General features: G+C 41.3%; 1 protein-coding gene across 4 annotated transcripts in view; it reads left to right on the top strand.

Annotated features, from left to right (window-relative positions):
* EFL1 (elongation factor like GTPase 1) overlaps positions 1-23,410 on the top strand; it is a 770,553-nt gene that overhangs the window by 655,896 nt on the left and 91,247 nt on the right. For all 4 annotated transcript variants that reach the window (XM_069222577.1, XM_069222575.1, XM_069222574.1 and 1 more), the window contains exon 18: positions 4,087-5,096. In XM_069222577.1, coding sequence (XP_069078678.1) covers positions 4,087-5,096 — 1,010 coding nt within the window. The remainder of the gene's footprint in view (positions 1-4,086; positions 5,097-23,410) is intronic.

The raw sequence follows: 23,410 nt of genomic DNA on the forward strand, positions 1-23,410 counted from the left end.
GAGGTGGGGTCAGAGGGTCCTGAGGTGAAGCTGAGGGCTCTACTCCACCTTAGTCAGTAACTACCTGGGAGTACCCCTCCCCTTGGATAATATTTCTATTGTAAATCAGATCCTCAAAATTGGGGTGAATTTCACATAATTGTTTGGTAGCTGGCATATTTGTCTTGGGACTATTTAGGTGGAAGCTTACAAGACACATACTTATTGGATATTTTTTGTGATAAAGTGGCACATGTTTTGTCCCACGAGCAATTAAGGGTAATAACAGATAATAGGCACAATATAAATCAATTGTTGGTTGTATTATGCTAATTTACAAATTATGCTAAGTTCCAAGGTGACATTTCCCTGTGAAAAATGGTACTCCTCTGCTGGTGTTCGTGTAATCATGTTAGAGAGAGAGAATGTTTTTCGCATGATTTTCTCATAGACGGTATGGAAAGGGCTGCAGAAGTTAAAATAAGAAAACTTTTCTCTGAATTCACACATATCTTTCTCAGCCATGTGAGGAAAAAGTCAGTCATTCTGAGTAATACATGTATTTCCAACAGCAATACAATCTGTCAGTTGATTACCTGTGTTCTGCTGCAGCTTCACCACAAAGTTGTATAATGAACAATTAGTGCACCAACATACTATTTTGATGACAAAACTGAAGCACACCTGAACTCCATGTTGCTGGAATTAGAGATGTAGAACTGAAAGCTTAACCTATGTTGGAGACTAGAGTAAATTAGTTAAATGAGTATTTTTATTTTGCCATAGAAATTATGGTTAGTGTTCTAGAAAGCTAAAATGATGACACACTTTCTGTCAGTTCTCAAGTATTTTTCTTGTCCGTGACAGACTAAATGTTAGGCATACTGAGTGAAGCATGTATCTCCAACAGCAGTTGACTGTCCAGTGATCTACTGTAGCTTTACCACAGAATTCCAATGAACAGCTACAATGCAACATTCATTATGATGTAGGGAGTAAAGCACTTCTGAACACCATATTGTTAGAATAGGAGCTGTTGAATTTAAAGCCATCCGTGAGGAGCAGGTTGAAGTAAATGAGTATTGAGATGTTAAATGTTCAGCAAGGTAAAAACATGTAGGGGAGGTTTTTAGTAATTTGAGACTTAATATATTTTTAAAGAGGTTAAAAAGCGAAATGTCTACCTAAATTCAGCACCCCCTTTTCACATCAGTTTACTTGGTCTACCTTTCTTTTTCTGTTGTTTTATGCCTCCCTAATTTTAAAAGAGCAACATTTTGATAGACATTGAAGGTTTGTTTACTCTTCCTTGTAAACGTATGTGAGTATATATATTTAACTTTAATAGTGTTGTGCTCTAGTGGGTAGTGAAGCATTTATTTTTTTATTTTCACTTTTTCCATCTGTCTCGTCAGTACTTGTATTACTGTCTCTGACCGTGCACTGGAAAAGTTTGATGTGAATTAAAAATAAGGATATGATTAAATGTATAAAATATATATTTGTTACCTATTAAGATGCTGTTATGTATATCATATAAGTCTGAGAGAGACTTCTAGCTGCAGATTCCTTACCTTAGAATTTCCTGGAACTCCAGAACTTTTTCTGAGCAGTACCCTTGCACGTGCCATCGGGTAGCATTGTTAGGATCCGCATGGTGTCGTTGGAGCAGTCTGAGACATCACAGTCACCTATAAAGGCACCACCCAGGCACGTGTACTTCAGTTCGTTTCCTTCTGCCCCGGTGAAAGAACAGATCTTTTTTGACAGCCGTTTTTCAACCTTTTTGTCAAGATTTTTTGTGTCTGTGTGACGATGCCCTGGAGAAAGACCGGATGTGGCAGGTGCAGGTGTTCAAGGACAATACCACTGCAATGTGGTATTGCAACAAGCAGGGCGGTGTGGGGTTGTGGACTCTTTCTCAAGAGGTCCTGCCTCTCTGGACTTAGCTGGAACAGCAGGGCATAACCCTGGTGGTTCAACACTTGGCAGATTCTCTGAACGCCAGGCTAGACAAACTCAGTCGTCGATGCCTAGCGGATCACGTGTGGTGTCTCCATTCAGAGGTGGCACGAGGACTCTATCAGCAGTGAGGAGAGCCTTGGTTAGATCTGTTCATCTCCGAAGAAACCGTGCAATGTCAGCAGTATTTCGCATTGGTTTTTCCAAGGCGGCACTCACTCAGCAACACTTTTCGGCAACAAGTGGAGCTCAGGCCTCTTGTACCTTTCTGCCCATGCCACTTCTGCCTAGAATTCTCAAGAAATCCTGGTGGCTACGGACGGGGTACGAAGAGTATGGTATTCCAAGCTTCTGAAAGTGATCATCAGTCCACCGATCAGGCTGCCCCTTCGTGAAGATCTTCTGTTGCAGCAGCAGAGGAAGGTTCTTAACCCGCACCTGTGAACTCTACACCTTTATGCGTGGCGATTGAGTGGCGACAGTTGACAGCTTTCGACCTACCCGAAGTCTGTAAAGTTATTTTGACAGTCAGGTGTCCCGCCACTAAGACGGTATACGCCTGCTGTTGGACATTTTTTGTAAATTATTGTACAGAAATATCTATGGATCCTCTTTCTGCGTCTCTCTCTGACATTCTTCTCTTTGTCTTATCCCTTGCCCAGCAGGGCTCTGCCTTAGGCACTCTCAAAGGCTATCTTTCCGCCTTATTGGCTCCCTGGTCAGCCTTCATTATTTAAATCACCGATTGTACATAGATTTCTCAAAGCGCTTGAAAGGTCAGGCAGCGCAGAAACAAACCATTTCGCGCTGGGTCATTCTATGCACTGGTCAAGAAGCAGCCTCCTGAGGGCTTGAGAGCTCATTCCACCAGGGACAAGGCTGCTACCACTGAGCGTGCACGAGGTGTTCCCTTCCTGGATATCTGTCAGGCAGCGACGTGGGCATCCTTGCACACATTCTCAAGACATTACTGCCTGGACAGTCAGGTCATTAGAGACGGGCACTTTGCCTGTTCTGTCCTTCAGGACTTTCTAGTGTAAGGAGATATGTTTGCAGCCCACCACCAGGAGGTTATGGCTTGGGTATCTATTCTAAGGTAAGGAATCTGAAGCTAGAAGTCTCTATCAGATAAACAAGATACTTACCTTTGGTAATGCATTATCTGGTAGAGATTCTATCTAGCTACAGATTCCTTACACCCACCCATGCCTCCCCACTCTGCGGCAACATCTGATAGTGTCAGGGATTGTCCCTTTCAGGCCATAGTTTTTGCACGGACATACTGTTAGTTCTTTTAATGGCTCTCCGCTTCTGGCGTGGATGTTCGTGGAAAAGGAACTGACCTATGCATGTCTGGGTGGTGCCTTTATAGGTGGCCGTGACGTCACAGACGGCTCTAACAATGCTACATGGATCCGATCGACACCAACCGACGGCGCGTGCAAGGGTATTGCTCAGCAAAAGTTCAGAATTCCAAGCTGACGCCAGGAAATTCGTAGGTAAGGAATTTGTAGCTAGATAGTCTTAATCAGAAAATGCGTTACTGAAGGTAAGTAACTTGTTCACTACTACATTTGTGGATAATCAATTTAAAATATTTGTAAATATTTAACATTTCTATTAACATAATTAGAATGTAAATCAGACAAACGATGAGGGTACCTTTTTTAAACCAAAGTGAAAACGGTCATAGACTACACAATTTTCACAGACTAGCAACACCATAGATATATTATATCCACACATTGAAAGGAATGTTTTCGGGTACTCATTTATTTCAGGTATTTGTAACAGCAGAGGTAAGAAATATTTTTATGTACAAATTCAGTCTTCTGCACAGGAAAGTGAATGATTCTAAAACGGTCTTCCTACAGCATGTTTCCTGGTGCAGACACATTGTGTGAACTATGTAATTATTATGGTTGTAATGTCTACAGGCAGCTGTGAAAGGAAGGTGGCATACTGAGAATGTGAGTTGATATTGTAATGAGGCTTGTCTTAGGAACTAGTTAGAAATTTCCTGAGTAGATATTGACTAGAAAATTCAGCATTTCTGATAGTACAGCTGTCTGATTTACAGTAAAAACTGTACAAAATAGACTGAACTTAAGTATAATCATGATTTTATTTTATTGCTCTTACTAGGTTTGCAAAGATTCAGCTGAGTGCATCAGAGCCAATTATTCCTTTCAGGGAGACAATTATACGTCCCCCGAAAGTTGACATGGTGAATGAAGATATTGGTAGGCAGCAAAAGGTTGCTGTCATACATCAAGTAAAAGAAGATCAGAATAGAACTCCAGAAGGTGTTCAGATTGATGTGGATGGGCTTGTAACTATGACCACTCCAAATAAAATTGCCAGCCTTAGTGTTCGAGCTATGCCTCTTCCTGAGGCTGTAACACAACTTCTTGAAGAGAACAGTGATTTGATCCGTGTTATGGAGCAGTTCAACTTGGCTTTAAATGAAGGTAGTAACACCCATGAAATTGGCCAGTTCACTTTGGATAGAATTAAAGAATTTAAGCAGAAACTGGAACAAAACCTACAAGGAAGAAGGTGGAGAAATGCAGTTGATCAGATTTGGTCATTTGGTCCTCGTCGGAATGGACCAAATATTTTGTTGAACAGACTGGAAGGGTATGAAAGACCTTCTGTGTGGCAATGCCTTGATAAGGCTAGGAAGGAAGGCGCTAAATGTCGGGATTTAGATAACAGCATTGCAAGTGGGTTTCAGCTTGTGACGTTGGCAGGACCCTTGTGTGAAGAACCTCTAATGGGTGTATGCTTTATAGTGGAAAAGTGGGACATGAGCAAGGTACAAACACTAATAATCACTGGCCGGCAGGATTCAGTGTGTTTTGAATCGGATGGGACAGAAAACAAAAAGGAAGTAAACGCAACAGCTAATACTTCTATCAGTGAATCATCTGCTGATGTCAATAGCCTGATTTATCTTAATGAAGACAGTGCAAAGTCATTTGAGAAGACAAAACGCAAAGGTGAAATTATGCCTACAGACTGTTATGGCCCTTTTTCTGGCCAACTGATTGCCACAATGAAGGAAGCTTGCCGGTATGCCTTCCAAGCCAAGCCTCAGCGACTGATGGCGGCCATGTACACATGTGAAATTATGGCTACAGCAGAAGTATTAGGTAAGATATAACAATAGAACATCTTTCTTGAATTCCGTATTCACTTAATCAGTATAAAGATCAATATGTCTGTTTATTTGTTTTGCCAAGCTCTGACTTGTGACAGAGTGCCACTCCTTAGTGTTGACGACTGTGTTCAGGACAGTTCTGAACTAACCAATCCACTTTCTGGGTCATTAAAGAATTGTGTAGTGGATGGGAGGTCTCATAATGATTACTCAGGTCTAGGCTTCGCGGACCTGCACTTATAGGCACTAAGTCCTTTTTTGGAGTGGGGCCAGGGGTAATTCCAGTCGATTTGTGTGGAACACTCTTTTAAGAGACGTGCCTTAATTTATCTGATTTGTTAGGTTCCTAATGTCTGGGGACAGTGAATTCCAGAGTTGTGCTACCAACACCGGGTTTGGATAGCCTATGCATCTTGCTGTGGATTTAGGGCCACATGTAGCAAAGTCCGATTTTGCGAATCGGAAATTGTGAGTCGGTGCGACTCGCAATTTCCGATTCGCAAAATCGGATGCAGTACGGTGTCTCAGACACCGACTGCGAGTCGCTATGGGGTTGCAAAGACCCACCTCATTAATATTAATGAGGTGGGTCGCATTTTGCGACCCCATAGCGAGTCCCTGCACTCACAGGGATGGTGGCCTGCTGAAGTCAGCGGACCTCCATGTCTGACTGCTTTTTCAATAAAGCAGTTTTTTAAATTTATTTTGCAGCCCGTTTTCCTTAAAGGAAAACGAGTTGCAAAATAAAAAAAATAACGAAACCATTTGGACCACTGCCTGCTCTGAAAAAACCTTTTTGCCCACATTCACAAAGGGGAAGGGGTCCCATGTGACACTAGTGGTAACTGCGAATTGCGATGCGAGTCGCAAATAGGAAGGGAACACCCCTTCCTATTTGCGAGTCGCATTCACAATTTGCTAGTCGGTACCAACTCGCAAATTGTGAATGTGCATCGCAGAAGGCTGTTTGCATGGCGCAAACTGCGATTTTCGCAGTTTGCACCATGCAAACGGGTTCCTACATCTGGCCCTTAGTCCTTTATGATGAGTTTTGTCTTGCTGTACTTCAGTTGTCTCTTATGTATGCAGTTTGCAACTAAATCATGTACATGTTTTTCTCTGTCTCTCTAATGCACCTTGAAGATCATGCAGAGTAACTTGTACTTAATTCACTGTGCCACTGACAGGCAGTTTCAAGTTTTATTTGTTAGGGCTGTGGCTTATGCAATGTTACAGTAGTCTTGACTACTGTATATTCAGTTCAATGTGATGATATAAATGGAGTCACAGGAGGATCTTTCTCAGCAAAATGAGGTAGAAGGTGGTGTTTTTGTCCACAGTGGTGATTTGTTTCACCAAAGGCCAGTTTTTTATTGAACTATGCTCTAAATTAACTGATCCTTTGAAAGAAGTATCTCATCCAGAGATATGTGTTTCAAGCAGTTAGTAATATTTATGTGCTGTAAGTTGTGGCTGCTCAGATGAACGTGCATGTGAATATTGTCTGCATACATTTGTAATTGTTGGTGGTGCAGAGATGCAGCTTTAGCTGGAGTTGATTCTGACATGTGTAACTGCAGAAGAGGAACTGTGTCTGATTTGTGTGAGGAACTGTTTCTGATTTATTTGCTATGATTTTATAAGAATTATTGGTACCACTAAATAGCCATTCTGGTTATACCTCACTTCTTTTCCAGGCACTATGTTGGTATTTTATTGTACACTATATCATATACTCCAGATAGGTCTTGAAGTATCAGAGTTTCAGGCAGCCTCACTTCAAGGTCTGGGCACAGGTCTACCTGACATTGGCTACTGGGTACTATTTCTTGTCCCTGGACTAGTAGTTGATTGTTCATTTTATAGATTAGCACTTAACTCTGCAAATTCTTGCAGCTTGCAAGTTGCCCTGTCCACCATGTTTTGATTTCACAAAAAAAAGAGCTTTGAAATGGGCTTGTACTTTGCTGATACCAGCAGGTTGGCAGGGTTTTTTGAGGGGCCGTTGTGTGTTATACAGTATTAGGCACTTCCTTGTTGAGGTGACAAACACACCTTTGCCCAGTCGGCTGAACTATACAGTCATAGCAAATTATGTGCTCCTCTATATCTCAGGGTGTTGAACTGGGAGACACCAGTGATGCCATTAGGTGTATTGCGATCTGCCCTCAACGTAGCTCATACAGCAGTCTTCACATCGACCCTTTCAATAATAGCTCCTTTAATTCACTCATTCACCCGACTACGCTACACCTTTGTGTGTGATAAAAACTGCATCTCCTGTATTATTCCCACCCCGCCCCAAGAAATGCCTTCATAATGTGTGATGGAAACTGTGTGCCGTTATCTGATATAAATTCAGATGGAAACCTTTCTTTGGCCAAATAATCGGTAAGAAATATAATCATGTTATTGGTTCTTGCACATACCTCATCACCAACCACTTAGAAAGATTGTCCCCTAGAACCATGATAAACATACACATTTAAAAAAATGTTAGGTAAGCCCTCACAGAGCTATCCAGGAGTCATGCTTCAAACTCAGGCTTACTTATTTGCCAACCATGATTACACTGGTGAATAGACTTCCTATATTGTAGAAAGTGTTAAAGGGTTTTATGATAAAGTGGGATCCAAAAAGTGTTGTTAATAAGTTCCAAGGTCTTTCAAGTATACCTTTACTGATGGAATTCCAAGTAGATAATTAAAATATCTAATCAAGGATGTTTGGGAAAATTTTTACTCCAGCATTGTACAGGTAACATGTTTTTGCCTGGTGGACCCATACGGAGTTCCTTAAATTCATCAGGAGCAGAATCTCTTTATTGCATTTCTAAATGCCCATTCATATACTCTGCATTTAACAAACTCACACGTTGTACATGCTAAAGAAGTGTGATACTTGTGTTTTGTGGTTGCATACTGAATCTAGAAGGAACAATGAAACAAAAGGACAGGTACACATGACAAAATCATAAGAAAATAAATAATAAAATTATATAGCATTACTTTACATCCTTAGTCACTACATGCTTGTGCTTGTGACACTACAAACTGACATGTGAACAGTCCACAGCACACATGGTGTGATAAGCTGCTAATAGTGGCTCCTGCATAATAGTTGCACACACTTGTGTCTTACAACTAATTAAGGAATGTTATTGCCACATGGAGTTGCATGCTGGAGATCTCCTTGCAGTCACACACTAACAGAGTAGTATGTAAACATATGTGCCAGCAGTTAGTCAGAGAGGTTTGTATGGTCCAAAGATATGCCCCCTGGCTTTGAAAGAAGTCCAATAACTTACTTTGTCAAAGGGCTATCCCCTCTACTTGACCTAATCGTCAAGTGTATCCTCTGTATATTGATGGGAGTGGGGAATACCACATTTTTTAAGTGGTTTCTTCAAGCAAGGATGCTTGTTGCTGTATGTGGTGGGATGCGCTTTTTGCACGGTGACATCACCACTTGCTTTGGGCTCATTGGGATTGGAGTCCGTGCTAGAGCTCAATGTGTGAATATGTTTTTATAAGTAGAATAGAAGCCCAATATACAATCAAAACTGCACCTGGGGTTCAAATCACCTCACACCATAAAAGAAGAAAGTCATAGTCTTGTAATGTTGGTAGATGTTGAATGGAGAGATTCTCATCTAATGGTTCTGTAACAGTTGTTGATGTAAAGAAGATAAGATTGGCTTTTATGGTATACCCACAACATTATGAAATAATGAAACTATCCCACTTGTAACCACAGGATATCGTCATTCAGCCCTTTGATATTGGATTTATGTTGATAAACCCAACCCTGTTGTTTCTTGAATAATCTCCGTGCAATGTTGAGTTGGTTATTTTAGGTTTTTCTAAAGTCACTGATCTCAAATAATTTGCTGAATTTCAAGGTAATGTTTGGTCATTCTTGTGGAACTCATTTTGCAATGAATAATACATATTTTGCATGTAGTGATGCCTATGTAGTATAGTCCGCAAGGACCTTTTATGTAGTAAATTACTTTCTCAGTGTTGCAGTGGTGAAGGACTTTATCATCCATGATCTCTCTATCCCTATACCTTCTTTTTTGGTGGCATCAGTGAATCTACAGATGGAACTTCTTTTAAATTGGTAATGACCCAGTTTGAATGAGTTGTTGGTAGATGCGGACACTTACCTGTTTAAAGGAGTGTAGGTCCCAGAGCGACAGGTGCCGATCGGCTGGAAAACCTACAAAAATCAAAAGGACAGTGGTTAGACCGGGAGTAGTGTTGAGTGGAAATTAAAGAAGGAATCATCCATACAGGAAGCTGCTGGAGTGATGGATACAAAAGGCCATGATAATGCTGAGAGGGAGACAGGCTAATGAAAAAGAGACAGAGAGACCATGGAGAGAAGGCGACTAACCGGGCAGAAAGGAAGAGGATTCTGTTGAATCAGGTGCAAGGTCTGCGGCAGAAGATGCACTGTCAGATGCAGAGTACACATGTGAAGAAGATGACGAGAGGAGTGAAGAGGTCAACGCCTGGTCAGAGAACTAGTGGATAACCCCGACGTTAGCGTATTCGCCCGACACAACCCAAGAGGATTGTTGATACCCTGTTGGGTGACAGGAGCTAGACGGTGGGAAGATACTAGGGATGCATGCACAATTGTTTTCTTGTTCCTCTTCACCTTTTGTTTCTACCTATATTATTGGCTCACAGGTGAACTCTCTGTTCAGCTTTTTTTTTACAGATTCTTTCTAGTCTTGTGTGCTGTTAGTTAATTCTAGTGCTTCTTCAAGTTTCAGATTTTTAGCAAGATTTTAGTCAGTGACCCAGAACTTTACTGGCCAGGTCAGGGGACCTACAGTGGGGTGAGGGATCCAGAGAGGCAGGTACAAGAAGCAGGAGAAAGGCTGACAAGTGGCAGAAATTGTTTGGTGCTAGAGGAGGCATTGTGATGAAGGACAGACGGTGAAGAGGCAATGGGATGCGACAGAGAGTTATACTCCGGGCCACTGGAATTATGCGGCAGAGAAGGGCAAATTATGCATAGGGTTGAGTAAATTATGCTGCAAGAAAAGACAAATTATGCCGCATAATGCAGCACATTTTGTGATAGTATTACTTCATTATTTTGTAATTTTCAAACTTTTTAATATTGTCCCGGCATTGTTGGACCAATTTAAGTCCCAAATATAGCAACAATAATGTAACTTTGCAAAGGACCTTCCACTGCGCTGTAACATATGCGGTGCATTTTAAGTAACTTTTGAACTGTTTGAGCTAGAAACTTTTAAAAAAAATAAAATCTGCAAGTTATGTGGCAGATGATGGATTATGTAGCAAATGCAGCAAATCTGTAATTTAGCAATAATCGTCTGAGGCAATATGAAGAGATACAGAAGGTAATGGGGCCAGTGAAGAGTGATTGGAGAAAGTGAGGAAGAACAGTGGGTGTTGGTCTCAGACAGATGAGATGCAGAGGGAGATGTGGACAGAGTGAGGAGAGGGCAGGGGTGAGGGGGACAATGAGAAGTGGCAGTGAGTGATGGGGACAGAGTGTGGATGGTCGGAGTAGTGTGGGTCAAGGTCTGATTGGGACGGGGTAAAGAAGGAAAGAGGATGAAGGAAACAAAGGCTAATGGGGACTGACAGAATGAGGAGGGGCAGAGAGCGATGGGACACTGAGGATAGACAGTGGGGAAGGGGCAGAGGGTTATGAGAGAAGTGGGGATTGGTTGAGGGTGTGCTGTTATAGAGAGGCCAATACGACGAGGGGCAGAGGGTGACAGGACAGTGGGAAGGGGCAGAAGGTAATGTGGACAAAGAGGGGTGAATGGAGAAAGTGGGTGTCAATAGCAGAGTGAGTAGTGTCAAAGTGGAAAGGGCCAGAAAATGACTTGGACGAAGTGAGGGGGGGCGGGAAGAGGACAAAAGGTAATGGAGCAAACAGGTTGAGGAGGGGAAGAGGTTGATTAGGAGGACGACCAATGGGAGAGGGTGATGTAAGCAGAGTGAGGTGGGGTAGACGGTGCAGAGACATAGTCCGGTGGGGTAGTGGGTCATGAGGGTGAGTGTGGAGGTGAAGAGAGGATTGAGAAAGGGTAAGGATGGTAACGGGGACAGAGTGTATGGTGATTGGGACTGTAGGGAGGGTCAGATGATGATGGGGACAGTTGGACGGTGATAGTGACAGGATGAGGAGGGGCACTGGATGGTGGGGATCATGAGAAAGAGTGGAGAGTGATGAAGACAGTGAGGTTTGATAGATGGTGGGAGCAGGAAGAGACCCAGCAGCTGCAGAGTGTTGCGAGAGCAGCTTGGATAGGCTGAAGGGTGGAATTTTAATTGAAGAGGGAATAGTATGCAAAGGGTGATGGGGACAGTCTGAGCAGTGGAAGGCAATGATGCAGAGGAGAGTCCGAGAGATGATGACAGTGGTTATGGTGGTGGATATAGAGCAACAAGGGGTCTACGCGTTGTGAGGAAAATTAGAAGAGCCTACGGCTGGAGCTGGATTATTAAATAAATAGTCTGTTAGTATAAAACCAACTTCTGCAACGCTAGGTTATGCAGTGGGCAGGGCACAGCCAGTAGGGATCAGGAGGGACATTACCTATATAATTTCAGTGATGTGCAGTTCCCAGATAGAGCACATCTTTTCTTTGAGGTAGGTGCAGCCATTTGGCTGGTTACACTCACTGGGCATCACCCCAAAACAGGGTGAAGAACGGAATGCTAAATAGTTCTCTTAAAATATGGCTCTTACTGCCCCACCTACTATTGCATTTACATGTTCTATTAGAAACCCATTTCTCACCTTTGAGCACCTAGAAGCAGCTTGTTCCGTAATATGGGTTACATGCATATAATACTTCTTTCACTCTAGCGTTAGAAATAGCACAGCGCCCTGTGATTATCATCTTTCCTGCAAGGGAGGTAATCAAGTGGGAAGTTCCACCTATAACCCGGTTTCCCTGGGGAATCAGAAGATGACAGGTCAGGTCAAAATGATAATACACTGTCTCTGGGCAGGGCTAAACTCCTGAAACCAAATGGCTGTCGGACAGAGCTGAAAAGGTGGGAATTATTTATTTTGAACATTTGTGTGGTGCTCTTTTTGTCCCTAGACTCTGACAATTTGTTCAATAAATCAAGATGGCTAGTTGAACATATATTGTGAACTCCTTCTGTTGACATTTTAGCTTTTTCAAAGAAAAAAACAAATTGTGAGTTCATGATTCTTGTTCTAGTGCTCACTCATGTTATTCCAGAGGCTCGAGCCTCTCGTGGAAAGCCTCCACCTGCCAAAAGTAAAAGAATTTTGAGGAGGAGCCTAGCTCAGGGGTTTTTAAGGCAGAACTGAACAAAGCCATGGTACAGTGGAGTGCAATCAAGTCCTTCAAATATTTCAGGCCTTTTTAGGTAGAATTCTACAAGGGTCAGGCACCACCTGCCCCAATGGCAAGCAATAACTTCGTACAAGCGGATGCTCCAAATTGTTCAGCGAGATTACGCCCTTCTATTCTTGGAAACCCCATCCCTCTGCCACAGTCCTTGGATCGGTTAATGGGGACCACCTCTCCTTATTGCTTTATTGCTCCTGGAAGAAGTGCAGGTTATTTTGAACAAAGCAGCCTTTGAGAGGGTGCTGGCATCAGAAGTAGGTTGTGGTTGGTATCCCAGCTACTTTTGGGTGCCAACCAGCACAGAGGCCTCCACTCTGTTCTAGATCTGCTCCTCCCCAAAGCTTTCTTGAGGAAGGAAAAATGTAAGATGCTAACACTTGGTCAGGTCCTGTCTGTTCTATAAGATGATGTAATGTGTGAATTCATGTGGTCTTCCTAAGTGAGATAGTGACCAAGAATACTACTATGGCTCCTTACATTCTTGTTCAGGAAGATACTGTGCTTCTCGATAATGGGGTTGATAACAGAAGCTCCAGGTGATAAGATTGTTTTGGATAAACTATGACTTGTAATCTTGCATTTATTTTCACACTGAGGCACAGCATATTGGTATGTGTCCAGCTTTTCATGGATTTTATGATTTCTGAACTACTAGCTAGCTGTTCTGACCTGTCTTGGGCGATGCTTGTCTAGAGTCATTTGTGTAGATGCAACAGCCTACATCAGAATCCCTATGCACCTGTCAACTTTCAACAGAGTTGGGGAAAGATTATGGTAGCCAATTTTTTCCACTTATTGGCTGGTGCCTTGCAACCAAAACATGAATGCTGTATGCAACTGTTGTGAGGCTCAGAAAGAGAATGATGTTCTAGAAGGAGAGTGATGGACACTGTGAGAGTGACAGCTACCCCAGGATTGAGTGAACAAGAGGGTTAAGGGTCCCAAAATCAGAGTTCCTTGCTGGTAAATATACCTTCCATGATTGAAGAAAATCATCTCTGTTTGATTCCTTTGAATATCCTCTTTTAAAAAATGTGAAGTATTAATAGGTTCACTGGATTCAAGGTCCAAAACATGTGACTGTGTCCTTTGTAAAATATTAATACTGGGTTAACTACAGGTCATGATGGGGCTGTAGTTTTATTTTGTTTGTATCCCGTTAAGCCGCACATCTTGGGGTACTCTTTTATATGTTTGCAGTAGAAGCAGCTTTAGCTTTTCTCCACACCTCTGTAATCAATTACTAACAAATAATGCACATTAATATTTGCAGAAGGGGCTTTAGGTCAGCCTACTTAAGCCATGCTCAGTCTGGGTAAGTGTCACTTAGAGTCTGGATCAGCCCACATGACAGCATACCTAGAGTGGACAGTTGGTCAATCTTCCTCAGTCACTGGGTTTTTGTTGATGCTATTCACATCTTGTTTCCTCCCACTGTACAGGTGTTTGTTCTGTCCTGCAGAGTGAGTGACAGCATTTAGTTTTATTACTGTAGAGTTCTGCATACAGAAAGGGGACAGATGAAGGAGGAACCACAGGGAAGGAGTCCACCTCTAAAGCCACTCTAGCTGCAATAATGTGCTGAGCGTGTTCCACAGGAGTACACTGATGGGCTACATTTCTTTCTTCCTGCCTTCCACACCACACAAAGCTTTGTAGTGCTAAGTTGGCAATTATCAATGTTCCCCCTTAGCCAGGTGGAGCTCTCTTGCACATTGAAAACCCATATGCATACACACAGGAGACAACAGTTTGGGAAGCCTTACTGTTATTGATGCTAGGAGCGCTTTGAAAAAGCAATTCATAACCTTCCATGATGCCCTGTTAAGAAGTAAATGAGCTCTAAGTATAACGTATCTGACCATTTCAGTAAATACGTTCAATAGACTGCCGAAACATTATTATTGTTAGAATTTAAAAGTGATTATATTTTTAATATCAATACATGTAACACAGATTACCCACTTTTTTTTTTTTTTACTATTTCAGTGAAAAATGTCCCTGATTTCACACATGGTCGTCTTGAGCTTCATGTTTGATGCATTACACTTGCCTTTCCCCTATTGTTCAGTAATTGCATGTGAGTGCCCAGAATACAGCAGTACTTCTTCTTCAGTCTCTCCTGTTTGTGGTGGAAGAGGGGATGTGCCCCAAGGTGTTCTACTTGCATTCACTGCTGTTCAGCCTTGCCTAGCACTTCTGGAGTTGCTGTCTCTACTGCGCTTCAGCCTATTGCTGCATATTGGCCAGGTTGCAGCAGTACTTCTCCCATCCATCTTTAAAGCAAAAAGATTCATGTATATTTTGGGACGCATCGGGTCCGCAGATCCGACAGTGAGATCTCTTGGGCTGTCACCACTTCAAACAGGAAGTTTCAGAGGATCCACAAATCTGCAGCAAAATAACAAAAAAGAAATAGTGCAGCCTCCTGCTCTTTTTTTTTCCCCATTTTTTTTTTTTAACAATCCTCCCACCCCTTGGGCCAGGTCCTGGTTGGTTCTATTATTATGCGGGTGGAGACGTACAAGGACCCCCTCACTGGGCCAGTTTCAGCCCTAGGCATTCCCATACCCTAGGGCCCTGCCTAATTAAAAGTGAGAGGGGGGCATGCAGCCCCACTCCTGGACGATTTTGACCCTCAGGCCCAGCCAGAGTTAAAATGGGGTAGGTGGGCATGCAGCTCCCCTCCCCAGGCCGATTTCGCCTCAGGGCCCCTATATCCCAGGGCATGGCCTTATTAAAAGTGAGAGGGAGCATGTGGCCTCCCTCCAAGGCCAATTTTGGCACCCAGGGACCCAATTCCCTAGGATCCGGCCACCATAATAAGGGGAAGGTTGGCCGAATGGCCTGCTCCCAGATCCATTAAGGGCCCTTGAAAACGCATCGCCCAGGGCTGGCTCCTATGTCCCGGGTGCCTGCATCCTGGACATAGCACTTTTCCTGCCTGCACTGGTGTGGATACGGAAACCTGTTTACTCTTGCTTGATGGGAGCAATTTCAAACCTCCTGCTAAGCAAGAGCAAACATGAAGTCTGCCCCCAGCTGGCAGGAGCTTAAGAATGCTTCTGCAGCTGGGAGCGGACTTCGGATCTGTTTCCAATGCGGGCAGGGAAACGGGGTTGCGTGCCCCCTACCCCTTTAGAATAAGGCCGGTCCTCAGGCCTAAAAACAGCCATGGGTGGAGGTCTGCATGCCCCCCCACCCTTATAAATATAAGGAAGGACCCCAAGAACGGGGGTCCCCGGGGTCAGAAGCAGCCCAGGGAGAGGGGCCCTCGGTCCGCCCCCCCTAAATGTGTTAAACCCAGATGGATGGGGGCCAAAATCAGCACAGGATGGGGGCCCGCAGGTTGGTTGCCTTTGATGTGTTGACCACAGGCCAGGCGTGTGGCTAACCCCCTCGCTGCCCACGGCCGAAGACATTGAGTGGCGTGGAGATGGCTGCTTGCGGCCAAGTGCCCGACTGTGCGTGGTATGAGGTTGGCCACAGGCCCTCTTCGCAACCCCCCGCCGTGCACCGCAAAAGGCCGCGCTCAGCAGTGATTGGATTTATGTACGGTAATTAAATGTGTAAAAAAAAGTCTTGAAATTCACTGAAAAAAACTAAAGTTACAGTTAGTTATCTCAAGTAACTATAACTCATGCCCTAAGTTAACTGTAACTCGCTCCTCCGTTGCTGATTGCCCCACATATTATATAATCTATGTCATCATTGCTAATATCACTGCAACATTTGCTGTAATGTTACTGATGAGAAAACTGCATGGCGGGTGTGTGAGTTAAAGTTCCCTTAAGGCAAGTTACAGGTTCTTGACCTAAGTATAACTATAACTTCTGAATTTCTATGGTTTTGGGTGTCTGAAATCTGAACCCTACTATTGATGACTTGTTTATATTGTAGAATGGACCGCTAAAGGAAGCAGAAAAGTTTATTCAACAACTCACTGAGAGCCTGTATGATTTAAGTTTACCACTAGAACGAGCCAAACTGATATAGATTTTTTGGATGTTAAACTATGGGAGGAGGAAATAAAGATCTACTCTAATATGTTCCGTAAAGAAACTACAGGAAGCAGTGTGTTACATTTTGGGAGCTATCGTCCTAGGAACGTAGTAAATACCACATCCTATAGAGAGATAGTAAGGATTAAACAAGTGTAAGGATTAAACAAGTGTGTAATACCAAGAAAAAGTTTCAAAAACAAAAATTCATATGTTGGTCAGATTAACAAAAAGAGGATACCGTAATAAGATCAGATAAGAAAGCTAGCTTAATGATTTTGAATCAACTCCTATTCTCCAATAATGATAAATCACTGGGAGATGAGTGCGTATGTTTGATCACAATGTATAGTAGACAGTCTCAAAGGATAAGAACTATTATGAATAAAAAATGAGGTATTTTTAGAATGAAAGGAATTATTATCCTGGAACTGCCTATTAAACGTTCTAGCACTTATAGAAGAGGTAAGTCACTGGGTGACTTCTTGACTCAGTTATGTTTCTAAAGGCCTTAAAGGGGACAGTTGGTTAGCTAAATGTCAAGGCTTGTCTAAAATGTGGCCATTGCAAGACCTGTACATTTGCTGTCAGTTCTAGTGAATATATGGCACCTATAGGCCATAAGAGATATATCAGACAATTCTTTACCTGTTCCACTTATTTCTGTATATATGTACTGGGGTGCCCCTTCATGTATGTAGGAAGTACTATTTTTCTATAATCCTAGAACACTAGAGAGCTATCAGAAAAGTGAATAACTACTACCCGGTAGCTAGACATTTTTCTGTAATGCATCAACGAGCTGCATCCAAGCTAATATTCTTTGGCATTAATAGGATGTGTAGATATAGGATGATAGAATTAGACAACTTAGGCAATTAGAATCTAACTACATTCTGGATGTTCAGACAAAACACTCTACAGGTCTTAATAAGGATGAGGGGTTGGAGATTCATGTAGGTTAATTGGATATGAATCATGAGGAAGAACTTTTACGCTTACTAGGCCATAGTCTGCTATATCATTAAGATCTGATGATGTATCCTAGTTGGGTTTTTAAAGAATGATGTGTTATTGCTCAAGTGCTTTGGTTTGGTAGGATTGTTTGACCTTTAGCATTTGCATCTCCCCTGTTTGAAACCTTTGCACAAGTGTGATATATGTTTAATATCATGTGATTCAGTCTTGATATAGGTTATGCACTTTTTTATGACAAACCTGCCTGATCCTTGTGCACATGTTTCGGTTTATGCAAAAAGTAATCAGGAAGTGCAAACTGAGGTGGTATTGTGTGTACATAAACCTTTGATGATTGGTGTATTTGGATGAATTGCATATTGCTTCAAATTGTTGCAGGGTCCCTATCCTTTTGAGAGCGACCCTGATTGAAGTTCGAGAGACGTTTTTTATTTTTTAACCAATATCTGATTTTCTTTTCTTTCTTTTTTTAAGTTTATTATATTTAAAATTTTAATTTTGATGGTTATGTAGCGGATCACATTAAGTTAATTAAGATGGTATTTCTCATAGTGGACCTACTATTTTGACTACATGATCTGTCTTATCAGATAGTAACTTTTCATTGTTTATTTTTGGATATTTATCTCGAAAGATGATGGGGCTTGTTAACTTGAGAAAGGCTCATTGGAGTCGAAGAAACGCGTCAGTGTTTTCTCTGCTGAGTAAAGCATTTTTCACTGTTACCTTGGAATGCCCGTCTGTCTTTGGGAATCCCAAAGTGTTTATGTTCATTTACTGCGGGGACTCGTGCCCGTGACGAGCACCTGTCCGTGAGGAGGATGGAACCATTTGGTGACAACCAGGAAGATATATATCTCACACCACACTTTACCTTCATTTTCCAGTGTGCTACAGCAGCAACAGCAAAAAATATAGAAGGAGCCAAAAAATGTGTAAAAATGAAGGTTTTTCTGTAGAACCACTTGCAGAAGCAAAAATACAATGATTACGGCTGACGCATTTCGGCTACTAACCTTCCAAAGGGCCTCAATTGCAATTATGGTGGACATTCTTTATCCACATAACAGAGACATTGTCCATCACTAACTTCTGTAGCCCAGCCATCCACTAGAGCGCTAACACAGTCGTCGTAATAGATTTTCCTGACATCCATTTTCTTGCTTCATGTTTTCCTGCATCAGCCAGTACTACATTTCTCTTTTAACAATCCACGATTTTCACTTCCTATTTATAATGAACATTCCCTATATTGTGTAATCACAGAACACGGAAGTGTCAAAAAGTTATTTTCATCAACTACTTGATTGTGCATCATAATCTGGTTTTCTGACACTAAGACAAATTTCATCCATTCGATATTTACGTGTTTTATTATGCTTCATATATTTTCTTAGTTCATATGCACTATTGTTCAACACCCAGTTAATTTCTATGAACCAGTGTGCCAGATCCATTTCATGTATCATTTGTGAAGCGTAAAAACAAAACATAAACTATAAATTGCAATGTCCTATTCTAATACTAAGATTGTTTGTATTTAAACAGCCATCGTCCCATAACCAGGTTGGAGGTAAGTACCTTCAAGGGTGGAAAAGGACGAGTAAAACTTTCCTTATCCCATCATCTTCCTTGGTTTAACTTATGTTTATGATTAGATTTACTATAATCAGTATGCCCCTGCTGCCGCACTTCCCCAAGGAAACAATGATGATTCACAGTGACAAGATATCATACAGTTTTATAGGCAAAATTAATGAGTCAGTCATTCAAAGGGAAAAATCAATATATATCTCTAAGGTTATTAATAACACAAGTTTTTGGCAGTCAGATCTGGACATGTTTCCTCTAAGTACACATTTCAAATTGCACTGTTACTCAAGTAAAAATGTCTGTAACTATGGCATGGAATACCACAATACTTAACTGCAGTAGTGGTTCCTCATCATACTCCTGGTTTCTACTAGTTATGAGGCATAAAATCGCAAATAGGGCATCAAGTGCGTATTCACCAATTAAATAACAGTAAAGAATAAAGTTCATGGTTCCTATTCCACCTTATTGACATTTTGTTATTGCGCTAATCCTATGGCAACCTATGAATGCACACATGTGGGTGTTCTAATTCTGACTTCAACCCCCAAATAAATACTATGTGTTGAAAGATGTAGTTCCAGGTACTAGCAAAAAATCCTTTCATGGGAATATTGCACGTCATTGTATTGCACTTCAGTTTATATAAACAATGTTCCTAAAATTCACTGTTGATTGTATTCATAGTTTATTAAAGTGCTTGGTGTACAAATAAAGTGCCAAATGTCATCTAATGTCTCTGCATCAGTATATTTCACTTAATCTCAAATAAATTATTAGTTGCTATAAATTATATAATAAAAGGCTTATTGCTCGATTTGTCAGTTATATTTATAAAACAATAACGTGCCAGGCATTCAATTAAAGTGCCAAACAGTTACTCCTTAAATAGCCCCTGACAATTCATATATGTCAATAAGCCAGTTACCCGGTACCATATGATGTTCGTTCTTGTGTGTATTGCACTTCAGTGTATTGCACTTACATTTAAATAGAGCATTAGTGTGCCTAATGTTTCCATTGGTTATAATGGGTATAAAGTGTTCGATCTTCTATTAAGATGCCAAGAGATTAATAATAAGTAAAGCTCTTAATTCGCCCCCTCATTCCTATTGGGGTAAAGTGCTAGACGTGTAATTAAAGTGCCAAATCAATCGACAATTTATCAAGAGAGAGGAGGAGAGAGAGCAAGCACTCCTCAGTGAAATCTCCCTGTGGCGAACTCTGCATCCACCCCCAATACTAATGAGGACAAAGGGCTAAACATCTGATTAAAGTGCCAGATGATCAACCAACAACTCGTCAAGGAAAAGAGGGGGAAAACACGCCTTCTTAGTGTGTTTCTTATTTTGTCTATAGAGTAGAGATTCCTGTTGCTTTCCCTGGACTCTTTCATTGGCATTGCTTAGAACACTGAGGGTAACCACGCTGGATACATTTTTTTGTCATCACTGTCACCTCCTTCTCATACTTCTTCTCTGAAGAACGTATCCTTATTGCCCTTATTTGACTGTACAGTATGCTCTACTTTAATAGCACCGGATATCCACTGAATTTGTTGCCTTTCTGCGGATGGTGGTTGTGAGCCTGTGGTTATTGGTATTAACCCAATGTTCAAAAGTACACAATACTTTCTGCTCAATGATACAGTGAACTTGATATTGAAATTAGTGGTATTCAGTTTTTCTGTAAATCTTTCCAACTCAAGTTCCTCACCCTCCCATAGAAAAAAAGGTGATCAATAAAGCATGTCCAGAGTACAACATTTTCCATGTACTTCTCATTCTCTTTTTCCCAGGCTACCTTCTCCTCCCACCACGCCATGAACAAATTTGCATAAGTGGGGGCAAAGGAGGTACCCATAGGTGTGCCCAGTAATGCAACAAAAAAAGAATCTTCTTTTTAAAGTCAAAAACATTGTGTGTGAGACAGTACTGCAACATCTCCCTTATTATTTGTGTATGTTCTAAGAACTCGATAGGTCTGTCTCTTAGAAAATAACTGCATGCAGACAACCCATCCTCCTGATTAATTGATGTGTACAATGATGCCACATCTAGTGTGACCATGATGTTTTCAGATTTCTATGGTATGCTATCTATTTTCTTTAGAAAGTCAGTAGATTCCTTCAAGTATGATGGTAAGCTTCTAACATATGGTTGCAAAATCAGATCTAGATACCTTGAGGTGCTCTCTAAGGGGAACCTTATGGAGATGATTAACAGCCCTGCCAGGTGGTGTCCTTATATCTCTATGCACTTTATGGAGGAAATATATTTTGGCCAATGTAGCATGCTCTGTACGAAGGTACTGATATTCTTTCCATTCCAGAAGATCTTTCTCCTGCCATGTTTTTAATAATGAGTGGTACTCAATTTCAGTTTGTTGCATGGGATTTTGGGACAGACTCTTGTAATGAGTTCAATTCCATAATTATCGCTCTGCCTCAGTCTCATTGGTTATTTTATCCATCAGCACAGTGTTTCCCCTTTATCAGAATGCTTAACAATCAATTAAAACGTTTTTGTCATTGCAATGTCGTTCCAGTCTTTAGATGTAAAATTCCCTTTATTCCATTTCATATGCCATTTCCTTCTGAGGTTATTAAGATCATCCACTACCAACTCATGAAACAGATCAACCTTGTTGCCCGCCGGATGTTGGGGACAGACTTTGCTTTTAGTTCTACATCCACTCTGTTCTGGCAAGTTGGTGCTGAATCCCACTTGTGTGTGTGTGTGTGTATATGTATATATGTTTGTTATTTGTGTGTGGGTATATATTAATGTGTATGTCTATGTACATGATGCATGTACATATTTAGTTTTGTATTTTAAAAAATTATAAACATAAACATTCCACCCCTTTTCTTCCCCCTCTCTGGTACATTTCAAACCTTTCTGTCAACTGTGAACCCCAAACAATTGCCAGTGGGTAGACAACTTGTAACATTCCTTCCATCAACTTGGGTGTGTTTGATGTACCATCCTGAATCTTAAGGGTGTGCCCAGACGTGTGCCCTGTACTTACTGTGCCATTGGAACCATGCTATACCTGACTGAGGTACTATTTTTTTATTTAAAATAATTATAAACATAAACATTCCATCCCTTTTCTTCCTCCACTCTCTGACACATTTCAAACCATTCTGTCCACTGTGAACCCCAAGCAGTTGCCAGTGGGTAGACAAGTTGTAACATTTCTTCCATCAACTTGGGTGTGTTTGATGTACCACCCTGAATGGTAAGGGTATGCCCAGACGTGTGCCCTGTGCCATTGGAACCACACTATACCTGACTGATGAGCCATAATCAGGACTAAACTGGTCTTAGGTTGCCTGTGTTCTGGGTTCAGGGAGGAACCTTGATTGGCAGTTTGGGCTGGATGTACCTGTTGGAACAGGGTCAAGACTGATTTGCTTATGGTTGTGTCCAAACTGAGCTGACATTGTGAGCAAAATAACAATGAGTTGGGATGCTACCCTGAGTGATTGTCAGTGGTTAGGCAAATTGCAAGCATTCCTCCCATCACCGTTTGTGTATTTTAAAGTTTGCTGTTAATCATGTTGTACAAGATAGATTTTCTCTCCAGAATCACAAGGAGTAACAGTAACATATGCACTTAGAAAATCACCATGTTGTCCCCTTTCTCTAAATGCTTTTGAAGAGATAGATACGTGCACAAACTATCTGGGTAATTAAAGTATTTATTCTCAGTTTAAAATTTGCAACAATTTATAACTCCTTCATGTGTTTTGCATACTCAACTTAATCTAAAGACCTAAAGCTGAGTAAAACACTTTGGCTCAGTTTTGTACTATTTTTGAAACACATAATGCTTCCACACTTGCATAATTATATAGCAAATATTTTTAAAAGATATACCACAGTAGTCAATTCAGATCAGTGCAACGCACAACGTATTCTGTGAACTAGCAAAATTCATGGTTTGGAACATGCAAAGACACTATACAAAACACTGTAAATTCCTCAAAATACCTTGCTAACCCCTTCAGTTTGGGAATCGAGAAGTTAGCTGCGCATCTGCCTAAATGAAGTATAGGATTGTTAATACACTTTAAGTCAGATACATTAAAAGTATTGGAAATCAGCTGTGGTCCTGGCAACCACTTTAGTTTTACACAAATTAGATTAGTTTACTGAAAAAAATTACTTTTCTTTGATGTATGCACATAACCTTATGTGCTGAATCTTTTAATTACCTCTGTAAGAATTTGTAAATCACATGTCATAATCTGACTTTCATGGTTCTAAGGTGCAAAACAGCAGTAAAGCCAAGTCAAACAAAAACAAACTTATTTTGCATCTGCTTGCAGAATACGAAATG

This window comes from Pleurodeles waltl, chromosome 3_1 (assembly GCF_031143425.1).
Source record: "Pleurodeles waltl isolate 20211129_DDA chromosome 3_1, aPleWal1.hap1.20221129, whole genome shotgun sequence".
NCBI classification, from domain to species: domain Eukaryota; kingdom Metazoa; phylum Chordata; class Amphibia; order Caudata; family Salamandridae; genus Pleurodeles; species Pleurodeles waltl.